At 35.2% G+C, this 15,240-nt stretch overlaps 1 protein-coding gene across 8 annotated transcripts in view; it reads right to left on the bottom strand.

Moving 5' to 3' along the window:
• The window catches only part of AHI1 (Abelson helper integration site 1), a 139,959-nt gene that overhangs the window by 29,197 nt on the left and 95,522 nt on the right, over positions 1-15,240 (bottom strand). For 5 of the 8 annotated variants that reach the window (XR_014795470.1, XM_084889392.1, XM_084889391.1 and 2 more), the window contains exon 22: positions 880-1,042. The exons of the other annotated variants lie outside the window; for them this stretch is intronic. Coding sequence is in view for 4 of the 5 variants with exons in the window: in XM_084889392.1 (XP_084745518.1) it covers positions 880-1,042 (163 nt within the window). In the remaining variant the exon portion in view is untranslated. The remainder of the gene's footprint in view (positions 1-879; positions 1,043-15,240) is intronic. 8 annotated transcript variants of the gene reach the window in all.

The following is a 15,240-nucleotide window of genomic DNA, read 5'->3' as shown; positions in this document are numbered from 1 at the left end:
TAATAATTACTTCTTTGCAGAAGCAAAAGACTGAATAATTATTCAAAACAGAGTAATCTCTAGGCTTCCTATGCTACATTTTAAATCCTAACTAAATGATTTTAGTATTCTTCGAGGGGGAAAAAAACTTAGAGATGACAGAGTTTAACTCCCTCACTTTATAGAAGGAAACTGAGGCACATCGGGAATTGCTGTGGAGGAGCTAGGATTAGAAATCAGTTTCCCTGACCCCTGAGCACGGTTTTTCATACCACATGATGAAGTTAACTGCTGATAAAATGATTCTTTTGAAGAAGCATTATTGTATTTCACCCCTTCCTTGTAGTCTTTCTTCGCAAGCTCACTGTGTTCTATTTTCATCTCTCAAGGTGAAATCTACCACTTTCAGAAACTGTATTTAGAATTCCTTCTCCAGCTCCTTTCTTTTTCCTTTCACAAATGAGGGCTTAATTTTATTGAGAGTGAAACAATCTAGTGTAGGTAGGTAATAGGTAAACAGTTAGGCCTGCGGTATATAAAGGAAAAGAATGGAAATTGGGGAACTAGAGGTTCTTAAAGTGTCTGTCAACTGAGTCACTGGGCAAGAGAAGAGATGACATATCAGCAATTGTGCTTGAAGGGCATGAAGCAGGTGCAGGGAAAAGGGGCTGAAGAAGGTTGTAGGGAGATGGGCAGGTCCCCTAGGATGAAGTTAATAGCTTTCTGGTGTACTAGTGCCTCCCCTTTTATTTCTTTTGCATCATGAAAAGGAAAAGCAATACCCATTGGTAAACATATGCAAAAGTTACAAAGACATTAAATTAAAGGGCACAACATGATAAAATCTTGTACTATCAGTTATACCATTCTAGCAAACCAGGAAGGGAGCATAAAACTTACTTTCACTAGCCACATGATTAGCTGGAAAATAACCTTCCTGTCCCTTTCCTACGCTGCCATACCACCAGTCTTCATTATCTTTGAAAAACACTCGGATAATGTCTCCGCGATGGATGGTTAGTTCATCTGATCGATTCGCTGTGTAGTCATAAAGAGCCACTACCTAAGAGAGAGATAAGACCACCACAGCTTTATCACAACTGTACCACAGAGAAAACCCCCAACATTCACTTCCTCTTGCAGAAGAGCAGCTGAAACCAAAGCAGTACTTTGGTAAGCCTGAGGCGGTCTCAAGGTTTGCTAATGGGATCAAGGGTGGTGGGAACACAGCAGGAGAAGCAAGATAAAAGGCTGTGGGATTGAGAAATGGTTAAGAGCATTCAATACACTAAGATTAGCTTCAAAATAGCAGATGTTAATTTTTTTTTAAAATAAATTACTTGTGAAGCAAATTAAAAAAAAGGTCACACAACATTCACGTTCTTAGAATTGTTTTATACTACCTTTAGTTCCCATTCTCTGTGCTAAGCAGATGCATCTGGAAAAAAAAATATCCTTCAGAATGTCAACAATTTTATAAAAAGGAAAGCTCAATGGAACAACCCAATGACATAACTTCATCATGATCACGTGTATATTGTTAATGTTTCTTTTTGAGATATATTTCTCTACAAACATATGTTTCTGATATTTTATATCAACAGTCTAAATATTTTGACTGCCTTGTAAAATATCTCATAAGTTCATTTTCACCAGACAGAAACTTAAGAGGAAAAGCCTTTCTATGAAAATCCTCTTCTCTGTGTTGTTACAATAGTCACTATATTTGATTTTTCCCGCCATTTGGAAAAATCCAAATAAAAATGAATGACTACAATGGCATTTACAAATCCCTTATAGCAATTATAAGAAGGAAGCAGACATCGACCCATTTTAAATGTGATACATTGTATGAAGTGGCATATAATATAAAGAATAAACAACGACCTTTTTTTAAAAATGGGATTTGAAAATTTATAGGTTATACAATAATTTATGCAATAAAATTATGATATAATCCTTGTAATAAGGCAGAATACTGACTCATTTACTTAAGTATTTACTGAATTCCTAATGAGCCTGGTGCCATGCTAGCGGCTAAATATACAATGAAAAAGATAATTTCTGGAAGGGATTACAATTAGGCTTTGCAGAAAAATAAAAGATAATTAATAAAAAGCAGGTGAAGAGATCAAAAGTGCATCTCAGGCCCAACTTGCTTAAGTCCAGAAAAGAGAAACCAAAAATAGTGCAATATGGTGGGAGCCGGGGAGTAAAGTTAAGAGCCCAGAAAGGTGGGGGAAGTTGAGGCTACCAAAGAAAGAAGTGGCCAGATCGTGCATGCTGAGTTCAGAAGCCTCGTCATATGGGCAACAGGAAGACAGAAGAATTTTAAGCAGAGAATTCTAGAATAGTTTACAAGACTCTTTTCAGTAACTTTTAATTTATGATACTGCATTTGTGAACACACTAACCAGGAGATTTTCTTTTATTTTGTTGTGTTAATCCTCACCCAAAGATATCTCCCCACCCACTGATTTTTAGAGAGAGTGGGAGGGGGAGAGACACACACAGAGAGAAATATGGATGTGAGAGAGACACATTGATTGGCTGCCTCCCACACATACCCTAATCAGGGTCAGGGATCAAACCTTCAACCAAGGTGTGCCCTTGACCGGAATCAAACCCACAGCCCTTTAGTCCATGGGACAATGGTCTAACCACTGAGTCAAAACAGCTAGGGCAACCAGGAGATTTAATGGGTAAATTTGGAATTAACTATTGTCACTATATTGTACAAGGGCAGTAATGATACTTTTATTCAAATGGCACAAATGCAATTTCTATTTTACTGCTATCTTCACACAGTCTCTAATTTACAAAATACTATGCAGGATATTGTTTAAAGATTACACATCTTTTATACCTTTTAGTATATTGATGCCCAGTTACTTATGTAAAAGTGGAACTTTTGACTTTTCCCTCTGTTCTCCAAATCTCTTCTTTATTCTCCTACCTGGTGCTATCATACAATAGAAGGGGAAAGCAAATTAAAATGTTTCGAGTGCCAGCCATGTTCTATGTACCATGCTAGTTGCTTATGTAAGTTATCTCACTCTACCTTTATGACAATCCTGGCAGGGTATAAATTACTATTTCAATGTCATAAATGAGAAATGTGATGTACAGAGAAATTTAATTACTTGCCTAAAGTCAAGTAAACTAGTAAGTTGTACAATTGGGACTTAAAGTGAGTTTTTTTCCAAAACTAAACACATTTATAGGCCTTGTTTATCTAGCATCAAACAGGGGGAAGAAGCAAAAGAGAGGAAAAAATGAGGAACAGGAAATCTTACTCACTCATGAAAGATAAGACGTATTTTTGGGTAGCAGTTCTAAAGTAGTCAGCTGTGCTGAGAAGATCAACTATCCTCAGTCACCTGCAGGTCCACTGTTTTTCTTTCATGATAAAATCCAGCATCAAACACTGGGGGTTTGGTCCTATTGTTCCTCTGCCTGGATTTTGTACACTGAGACAGCATGGCTTTGATGACCTTAAGCAAATATGAGGTCAATGTATGCTTATTTATCTGGAACCAGAGGTGGCTGCTGGGAAGGAGAGCAGGAGAGATATAGCATAGGCAACAGATTCATTCAGGACGTCCCACACCAGGCTTAAAAGCTTGGGTGGCCTACTGATAATCTGGAACTCATCCAACTGGAGTCAGAAAACTCGTCCTGATTGCTCACCAGGCTCTGTTGAAAAGGACCCCCTTCAGAGGGATAGGGGTCCAAAGACCTATGATTCTACAACTCAATTTTCCTATTAAAGTATCCACTGATAATCCTTGTTACACAAATACAGCACACTACTACTTTCGCATGGCTCTTTAGTCCTTGGAAATACGTTCCATGCTCTGGGTCCCTGTCATGGACTTAACTGTGTAACACTCCTCCTGAAATTCGTAAACTGAAGCTCTAATCCCCAATGTTTCTGTATTAGGAGATAGGACCTGTAAGGAGGTAATATGATTAAGTGAAGTTATATGGGTGGGGCCCTAATCCAATAGGACTGGTGTCCCTATAAAAAGAGGAAGAGTTACTAGGACCACACATTCACAGAGGAAAAGGCCCCATGAGAACACAGTGAGAAGGCAGTAGTCAGCAAGCTGAGGACAGAAGACTCAGAGGAAACTAACTGTTCAGCCTATAGAACTGGGTCAAATACATTTCTGTTGTTTAAGTCCCTTATTCTATGGCATTTGGCATGTCAGTCCTGGCGCACTAATCCAGTACCATGCCCCGATGGTGTCAGATGAATCGCTCATTACTAGCCATGTTAGTACTACCAGTGGGCAATGCCACACTCATACCCATTATAGGTTCCCAGCTTACATTACTGTATTCTTCACTATTACAATGCTACCTCCTGGTATAGAAATAATGTTCTTGTCACCAAACTCTACAACTAACATCCAGAAAGGTGATAATTGGGAGGTTATATCCCCCAAAGCAAAGGAACAGTCTTGAGAGCATGTCACCATCAGACCATCTCTCACATTTAAGTGCAAAACTGCTATACAATGAGGAACCAGTGTGTTTCACACGCCGACAGTCCACATCTGGCAGTGCAGTTATGACCATTCTCACCACACTGATGGAAGCCATGTGGCTCCTGAGAATCTGCTTATATTCTAGTGTGTGTCTCATCTGAAGACCAATTAGTCTCTTCGGAACATCTCTGGGCACATAGTAACTTCTTTGCTTATTTTAATTTGGCAGAGGATGCTGCATAAATCATGTCTCCCCCATCTCCAATGAATTTGTTGTTGTCTCCCTATTTCAGGATAACTTAAAGCAAACCGTAAAAAATGGGGGAGGTGGCCGATGAAATTGGGACCTCTGGTTTCGGCGTGATCAGGCTTCTCTAGCATTACCTCAAAGAACAGGGAGCGTTTAGTCATGTTTGTGTAAGACAACTATATTTTTTACTCATTGCCTTGTTATTAAAATGAATGGAATGGAAAAAAAAGTTGGGAGACACAACTATTTCTATTTTCTTCTTATTCTACTCGGTCTTGTCATAGGCTGTTCTTGACCATTCTCTTGATCATTATCTTCTATAATGTACCATTCCTTGCACACAGTAGTCTGGTATTGTAGGTATGGCAGAATATCTTTGGCAGTATGTTACAGAAATCTTTCTGCAATAGTAGTTTAAAAACACAAGTTTATATGCCCATGTTGGTAATGACAGGTCTGAGAAATGAGATGTTCCATAAAATCCACTTGATCAAATTTTGCCCACTCTTCACATATTTGAAACAGAGTTCCCTCTCTTTCTCAAAGCTTGCCGGATAGATTGGGCATAATCACTGTGGAAGTGCCATTTTTTTTGGACATACATTTTTCAGTCTTCCTAGTAGCGCTTGCCAGATATTTTTTGGTTTAACCAGTCTGACAGGCTGTTATAAGCCAATTAAAGGAATTCCTCTTTGTACTGAATTACCTTCTGAGAGATTTTTTCATCATTACAGTTATCGCTGAAGAATTCTCAATGGTTCTTAAAACTAGTATACGAAGGAACATTAACCAGTATTGTTCAGCAGATGTTCCCTACATGTTTATACATAAAACAACCCAAAAATCAATATTCATAATGGCCCCAAGCCATTCAATACGCTACATTATGTTGAATAAACTCCCGCCACCAGTCCGATTCTTGTGCCTCCATACCTAGGCTTTTCAGCTTTTCAGCGCTTGTGCTCCTTTCTCTTTCAGCCAGCTTTCCCATGATTCTGGGTGATAGGCGTTTTATCTTTTAGTTGTTGTTTTGAAATTGCTGTCCGAGGCTGCAGATTAGTTGTTTACCTATGCCACCATCTTGGTTTTTCCCAGCCTACTACTTTCGAATGGTTCTTTCCTTATGGAGTTTTATTCTATGCATATGCAGATCATGGCAGTGCATTAGGTGCACCTCAGTCAAAGACTTGTTAGGTCACTACTTATGGTTATTGGCAGGATTATCAATCAATACAAGGTGAAAGAAAAAGTAACATCTTACTAATTATTCTATGCCAGAAGCAGTGCTACAGTTTAATTCACATTAACTGAAATGTGTACTTTTTTTGTATTAATGATAAATGCAATTATAACCTTATTACACTTTTGGCATCTTTTAAGAAAGCATATTAAGGTTCAGTATAGAAGTATTTGCTACACTTAACTTGTGATCAATAATAAAACATTTGTTCTTTTTTATCTCATATATTTACTCCTCAGGTATGGCCCATCTCCTGTGCTCTTGGAGCAACCTTCGGTCTCGTGACTGGCCCTCTCGACATACTGGAATAGAAAGCAACTTACATACAAAAACAATTAATTGGAGAAAAAGGAGAAGATATTTCTTTGTGCAGATTACATAAAGACTATGCAGAAATGTGTATGGTCAAGCCAGGCAGTTCCATTTACAGCATGGTTTATTATATAGAACATGATGTGATTGAATTTTTTTTAAAAAACTGTTAAACCCTTAAGAGATCATATACCTTCTGGTTGAGATAAAGTATAATAGATTGTGGTTTCAGATTCTGTTTGCTGCTTCTTGGACATTTAGAAAACATGCTTAATGAATTCTATAGAATTCTGAGGACACACCCCACTCCCCCTTCAAGTTTTAAATTACTTCATTATTTATCAGAGGTCTAGGTATAACTTGTAGCATTTCTTATGCTTGCCCATAGAAATAGACAATTTCCTTGGCCAATAATGATGTTTCTCACACAACCAAACAACCATTTCTACATCTTGATCCAATTTTTTCCCATGAATTTCTTGAGTTAAAATGGTTTCAATAGCGTCACCAAATACAGTCTTTAGTCCCTTCTGGGTTAAAGCACAAAACAGCATGCTCCTATCTTGTAACTGTTTCTGTTCTCGTTCCACACATATAGGTTTTTCTTTCATATCATTCAGTCTTGTTAAAGTTTCAGGGTCACCTCAGAGATCATCTGAGTTGCTATTAATAAAAGAGTATATTTGGTACGTATTCCTTAAATTCTGTTACCTACTCCTTTTACATTGAGAAATGAGGCTAGCCTGACCACAGAGAAGCATATAAGAAAGGTATCAGTCACTGGATGAGATAAAGATCTTAGACGATTACAGTCTTCCTGTGTGATCATAATTTTCTTGTCCAGCTGTGTTCCAGAGTCCCAGGATACTGCTTGAGTCCTAATGGTGATGCTGACTGTGTAGCAGTGGAAGAAGGTGGGCACTTACCCCGCTGGGAAGGCATCACTGGCATAGCTCATGAGTACCTTGTCTTGCCCACTGCCCTGTATTGCCAACCACCACACACTAGATTAGAGGATCACTGCGCATGGCAATGAGACATGCTGCTACTGAACAGTTTCTGGGCATAGTATCTAGGCATGGTCCTAGCTCCCACCCTAGCTGTGCCTGCTCCTTGCCCCTCAGTAATTACTTAACAAGTGAAATAAAATGAGCTTCAAGAAAGTTTCATTTCTCAATGATGTCAATAAAGGAATATTTTTGTCTTTACTATTAAAATAGAAAAAAATACAGCAAATAAAAAAGTTACTAGAAAACCAAATTTAACAATAAATTCTGAGTTGAACAGAAGAGCATTATTAAATATTCAAAATACTCCTCTATTAGTGACGCTGGGACTATATTTTATTTTACCAGAGGAATAAAGAAACATACAGCCCTATTTCTAGCATCATGTGATAGAAATTATATAGTCTCTTATAATTACTTCCATTAATACTATGTATGACGATCATAAACATATTTATAAAAAAGAAACCAAGGTCTTGCAATTTTTAATTGATTGTATCTGGATAATAATAGATTATGACAATAGAGATAACGGAAGTAAATAATTGCACAGTTTATTGTCTCTGTACTAAACTATTTGTTTTGATCCTGCTGTATAATGCTAATATATGTGAACCTTAAACATTTCATCAAACAAATATTTGAAAATATTTGATTCCAAATACCTTTTGGTAAAGTAAATACCAAGGTTAATGGAAAGAATACCAAACTATAAATCAAGACACTGAGTTTCCAGTCCTGTCTGGGCCTCCAAAACTTAAAGTATATCACAGAACACTCAGACTGAATGTCTGTAAACTAAGGGAAGTGTAGCAGATGGTAATTTGGTAAAAATTTGATCATACCAAGTACTCTAATAACTATCCCAAAAGAATAGCATTCATAAATTTTAAAGGAAATTCAACATTTTAACCTGGTGGATAATAGTGTGCTGTATTATCTGTAACCATACATGAATCAGAAAAAGCTGGTTTGATTGCTGCAACACTACATAGGAAAACCTTGTAGCAATCATTAAAACAGTAAGGACAAAACATTTCTTCTGAATTTACCATGTGGAAACACTTCTTTCTTCTTTGGCAAATAGGAATGGCCTGACCTTCGGAGTTCACAAATAAGCTGCTCATTTTATATGGTGATTAGTATTAATTAAAGCTTTTCTTACAGAAATCACAATTCACCTGATGTTTTAGTGAGTTATTATTCGTGCTTCACGATGGCTTTAATGTGTATCTTTTTATTGTTTATTTCCTTCAAAAAATCAAGACAATGATGCAGATGTTTAGAGGCTAGACTATATATTTTTTGTTATTAGCAAAAAAAAAAAAAGATGATAGTGTACTTTAATTTTTTTTTTATTGGGAGGATTAGTAAACAGCCGATTTTGATCATTGGTTTACATTAAAGTGAGGTTTCCAGACCACAAGTGACACATTACCTGGAAACTTGTTAGAAATGCAAATTCTTGGGCCCCATCCCAGACAAACTGAAATCATTTAGTCTGAGTTTTAACAAGCCTTCCAGATAAGTCTGATACCTGAAGTTTAGTTAATATTTTATTTAAACATATTTTATAAAACATGCGCACTATTTTTTGCACATATTAAGTGATGCAATTGAATGGGTAAGAAACAATTTAAAATATAAAGGCAAATCTTATAACAAATTGTTACTGGCAAAACTTAAAAGTAAACCTGTTCCTCCTTTCCTATTAGTTTTACTTGCCTTTCTTAGTTTCCCTCTTGTCTCACTGACATGCTGACCTGCTCTAGATTTGAGTAACTTAACACTGACTTTGTCATTTTTTTCAATGAGGTCATGTTCAAACTGCAACCAGGAGTCATAGTAATCATTTCTTATGTTTTCCTACAACCTCCTTAAGGATTAGGAAAAAAAATTAAATAGAAAAATAGCAAAATTAAAAAATTAAATCTGTTTATCCAGCAATTATTAGATATCTATTGTATCTCAGTTACTCATAGAGGCTGGGAAGATAGTAGTTTCTCTACTTAAAAAAAATATGTTATTATTGATTTTAGAGAGAGGAAAACATCAATGTGAGAGAGAAACATGGATTGGTTGCTTTCCAAGTACGTGCCTTGACAAAGGATTGAACCCACAGCCCAGGTATGTACCCTGTCAGGGAATTAAACCAGCAACCTTGCGGTACACAGTGGTTCAACCAACTGAACCACTTTGGTTGGGTTGTTTCTCTACTTTTAAGTTGACAATGAATAGTAACAGGGTGCACATAACACTGAATATTAAAATAATTTATAAACAAAAATAAATTCAAGTATTTGCAAATATCATATTCATAATTTACAGATAATCAGTTTTAGTAGTTATAAGTTTTATACTTCATACGCAATGCTTCTCAACCTTTCTGATGATCTTAGGCGACCCTGCTAGTGGTTCTCAACCTGTTGAGACCATCGGAAAACACAGATATTTATATTATGATTCATTAACAGTAGCAAAATTACAGTTATGAAGGAGCAATGAAAATAATTTTATGATTGCGAGTCACCCCAACATAAGAAATTGTATTAAAGGGTTGCGGCATTAGAAAAGTTGAGAACCACTAGTTTAAAGCAATGATTAATAGAGACTGTGCAGAGAAATATATCCCTTATAATCAATAAATATATACATTTCTATGTATTTACCTTACTGCATTTATTACTTGGTTTTATTTACCTATAGATGCTACTTTCCGGCCAGGTCCTTTCCATAGCCACAAGTGTTGTTAGAGGTAGTAAAAACTTTAAAAATATATGTATACATACAAATTTGTAAATATTAAAATACAAATATTATTAATTAAAGTTGGCTAAGGATATAAACATGTGAATACATATATATTAAAATAACAAAAATAATATATATATAGATATGTAAGTGATGGAAGGATCTTCAAAGAGATAGACCTGTGGTATTGCTACAGAACTACTTTAGAAAAGCCCTTTCTAAATTTGGAAAGGTACTTAAAGGAACAAAAATGTCTAAATGAGTTACAATTTCCATTGTTCTCTTTTAGAGTGAGGTATGGGTCTATTTCTCTGTGCTTAAATACATAAATAATAGAGGTAACAGATCTATTATTTAAAAATAACATGAGGTCTGGAGACAAGTCTTTTGAGAATAAAATTAAATCTCTCAGTTGCAACTTAGGTGGTGATATGAGATTTCCTAAAAGAGCACTCCTAATGACATTTTTTAAATGTATTATCAGAATTAATTAAAATCATAAACAATTTCTAAAAACATAAATTAATATCTCATTCCTATAATAAATATCTCCAGTGTGTGCTACACATATGGCACTTCACAAAGATAGTAGGGGAAATAGACATAAAGAATACAGTTTTTGACCTAAAGGATATAATTAAGAAAGATATATTGTTTCAAATATTATATTCTTAAAATACTTATTCTTAAAGTTTAGCATAAATTAATAACTTAATAATTATCTGCTTTTTTTATGAACTATTTTGTTTAAAAACATCTCCTTTAGATATTTTATTCAACCAAGGTTTTAAAATTCACTAGTTCTAAAACAAACATATAAATCTTAGTTTGTGTTTTTCTCAACATCATGTACATCTACTGTTATCATGTCCATACTACCCAAAACAGTCTATAGATTCAATGCAGTCCCTATTAAAATACCAAAAACATATTTCACAGGACTAGAAAAAATACTTCAAAATTTATATGGAATCAAAAAAGAGCCTGAATAACCACAATAATCTATAGAAAGAAGAACAGAGTTGGAAGGATCATAACACCAGATATCAAGCTATACTACAAAGCCACTGTAATCTAAACAGCCTGGTACTGGCACAGTAGAGGCATATAGATCAATGGAACAGACACTGCCTCCTTTGTCAATTAATATTTGACGAAGAAGGCAATGGAGTAAAGACAGTCTCTTCAACAAATGGTGTTGGGAAAATTGGGCAGGCACATGAAAAAACAAATGAAACTAGGATCACCAACTTAGATCATATACAAGAATAAACTCAAAATGAATAAAATATTTAAATGTAAGTCGTGAAAGCATAAAAATCCTTGAAGGAAATGTAGACAACATATCAGACCTTTCACATAGCAAAATTTTCACTGATACAATGCCTAGGTCAAGAAAAAGAAGGAAAAAATAAACAAATGGACTGCATAAAAATAAAAAGCTTCTGTACAACAAAAGAAACCATCAACAATGAAGAGAATTCAATGAATGGGAGAACATATTGGCCAATAATACATTTTTTAAGGGGACAATTTCCAAAATATATAGGGAACTCATACAACTCAACGAAAGAAAGACAAATAAACCAATTAAAAAATGGGCAAAGGACCTAAATAGACACTTCTCCAAGGAGGACATACAAATGGTGAGGATGAGGAGAAAAATGAACCCTAGTACACTGCTGATGGGAATTAAGACTGGTATAGCCACTACTGAAAACAGTGTGGAGTTGCCTCAAAAATAAACAAACAAACAAATAAATAAATAAATAAATAAAATAAAATATATATTCAATAAATTTAAAAAAATTAAAAAAATGGAAGAACACTGTCAAAATAAACTTTTTAAGAACTCTAACAATTAGCCAAAGGTTTATAACAATCCAAGGAGCAATTCAAGAAAAAGTTAAATTCTGATAAACACAGCAAGCTCTGTGGAGTTTAAACTTGCCCTATTCTCATAACCCTCTTGCCAGCTCCATGGTAGCTTTAGAAATCAACAGACTCACAACTATGGTAACTCTGAAAACCAGCAGGCTAGCAGTCACAGGAGAGGGCAGAACAGGTTCAGAGAGGTAAACTATATGACTCTGTGGCAACAGCTCCATTCTCAGGACTTGTCTTAAATTGATGTGACTCAGCCAGCTGTGTGAACAGCCACATCCCTAGGGCATTTGTCCAAAAACAGTTGCAACTTAGGTGGTGATACAAGTGAGGACAAATGAGGGGATGACCAAACTATTAAAAGGAAAATGGACATGTGTATATAGGGTACTCTGAAAAACTCCAAGACACTCCTGGAAATCTAAAGGGCCACATGCATGTGTAGGACTGTGTGTGCCCAGGAAGACCAGAGAAAGCTCTAAACCTTCACCTCTGGCTGACCTTGACAATCTGCGTAAACAGTGCGTAAAATCTTTGTAAGGGAGAGTTAGAAACTGCCTACTGAAGCCCTGAAAACACGTCCCAACACACACTCAGAGCCCCTTGAAAAGGCTGTAGGATGTGGTTCCAGGCATTTAAGGAAATCTCTGTACAGTCATTAGCTGACCACTGAACTAAGTGGACACTCCATTGGTTGCACAACACACACACACACACACACACACACACACACACACACACACACAAAATATAGACTTTACACAGAATTACCCCAGGAGATTCACTAACTAAATTAGTAGTAAAAGTAACAACAAAAGTGATAAATCATGGAAGCGTGGGGGTAGAGAATCTGATTTCAAGGTTTGCCACATTATATTATCTCAAATGTCCAGTTAACAACAAAAATTTACAAGACATAAAAAAACAACAACAGTAAAGTATGACCCTATATGGAAATTAAAGAAGTCAATAAAAACTGTCCCTAAGAAAGCCCAGATATTGAATTTATTAGACAAAGACTGTTAAAAGATTTTATATGTCAAGAGACCTAAAGAAAATCATGACTAAAGAATTAAGAGGAAGTATGAGAATATATTAGCAAATAGAAAATATCAATAGAAAGATAGAAATTATTAAAAATATGTAAATTATGTAGTTCAAAAGTACAATATTTAACAGAGTAACTAGCTCAACAGTAGTTCTGAATTGGCAGAAAAAGAATTAGTGAAGTTTTAGGATAAGCAAATTAAGATTATCTAAGGAACAGAGAGAAAAAAGAATGAAGAAAAAAATGACAGAAGCCAACATCCTTTCCCAATAAAAACACTCAACAAAGTAAAAATACAAAAGAACTTCCTAAATCTGATAAAGGCTATACAAAGGATGGTGGATCTTGTTAAATGCTTTCCCTGTATCTGTTGAAATTATTGTGTGAGGTGAGTTTTTGTGCTTAATGCTATTAACACTGCCTATTACATTGACCAATTTTCATATATTAAATCTTCCCTTCATTCCTGGGACAAATCCTATTTGCTCATGATGTATCATCTTTTTTACATGTTATAGATTATGTTAACCAGTATTTCACTGATGTTTTATATTAGTATTCATAAGAGATTTTGGTCTGCAGTGTTCTGGTCCAGTTTTGAGATTACAGTAATGCTGATTCATAAAAGGAATTGAAAAAAATGTTCATTTCTATTTTAATTTTTGGAAGAGTTTGTAAAAGATTGATGTTTTTCTTCTTTAAAACATTTGGTGCAATTCACCAATGATGCATTTTGTGCCTGGGATTTTCTTTGTGGGAAGGTTTTGCATTGCTACTTCAATCACTTTATTCTTACAAGTCTATTCAGATTTTTTTTTTCCTTCTTCAGTAAGTTTTAAATTGGGTCTTTTAATGAATTTATGTCCCTATCATCTAGGCTATTTAACTTGTTAGCATGCAGTTAATAATAGCACTCCTTTATCATCCTTTTTATTTTTCTAAGGTTAAAAGTGGTATCTCCTTAACCATTCCTGGTTTTATTAATTTGAGTGTTACCTATTTCCCTTCATTGGGCCAGTCTAGCTAAGGGTTTATTAATTTTCTTGATTTTTCAATAATCCAACTTTTAGTTTTATTAATTTTCTCTATTCTGTTTCTATTTGCTATTTTATTTCCATCCTAACAGATATGCTAACTTCAATTACATTTCTAAAAACAAAAATTTACTTCTACATTTGATATAAACCCTGAATCCAATTGATGTGACTCAGCCAGCTGTGTGAACAGCCACATCCCTAGGGCATTTGTTCAAAACATATAACAGATATTTTTAAAAATATATATCTAACATGTAATTATATAGTACTAGTAAAATATAATAATTTGCAAAATTAGAAAAATGGAAAAAGGATTTGAATAGATTCTCCAAAGGAGATATACAAATAGAAATTCCAAAGATGCTCATTCATTACTAACTAAGGAAATAGAAAACCAAATCACCAGATACCCCTCCTTTCCCACTAGGATGACTATAATAACAAAGACAATAACAAATGCTGATGAGGCTGTGGAGAAACTGAAACCTTCATATTTGGCTAGTGGGATTGTAAAATGGTCCAGAGCCCCTTCAGAGGACATTTTGACAGTTCTTCAAAATGTTAAACATATATGTAACATGAGACAGCAATTTCAGTACTAAATATATACCCAAGGTAACTGAAAACATGTCCACATAAAAACCTGTATGTGAATGTTCATATAGCATTATTCGTAACAGCTAAAAATGGAAGCAACTCAAATGCTCATCAGTAGATTAAAGGATAAATAAAATGGTGTGTCTACATAATAGAATCTTTTTTTTAAATGTCTCCCATTATTTTTTTAAATGAATTTAAAAAAAATATATTTTATTGATTTTTTACAGAGAGGAAGAGAGAAGGATGGAGAGCTAGAAACATCGATGAGAAAGAATCATCGATCAGCTGCCTCTTGCACAACCCCTACCAGGGATGTGCCCACTACCAAGGTACATACCCTTGACTGGAATCGAACCTGGGACCTTCCAGTCCGTAGGCCGACACTCTATCCACTGAGCCAAACTGGTTTCGGCTACATAATAGAATCTTATTCAGCCATATAAAGGAATGAAATTTTGATGAATGCTACAACATGGAGGAACTTTGAAAACATTATGCTAAGTGAAAGAAGTCAGATAACAAAAAGGTCATACATGATATGACTGTCTTTATATAAAATATCCAGAACAGAACAGTCCATATAGACAGAAAGAAGTTTAATATTTGACAGAGGCTAAGGAGAGAAAACAATGTGATGAG

The sequence above is a fragment of the Pipistrellus hanaki genome (assembly GCF_964339955.1).
Source record: "Pipistrellus hanaki genome assembly, chromosome: 7".
NCBI lineage: Eukaryota > Metazoa > Chordata > Mammalia > Chiroptera > Vespertilionidae > Pipistrellus > Pipistrellus hanaki.
This window is presented reverse-complemented; position numbering and strand designations above follow the sequence as displayed.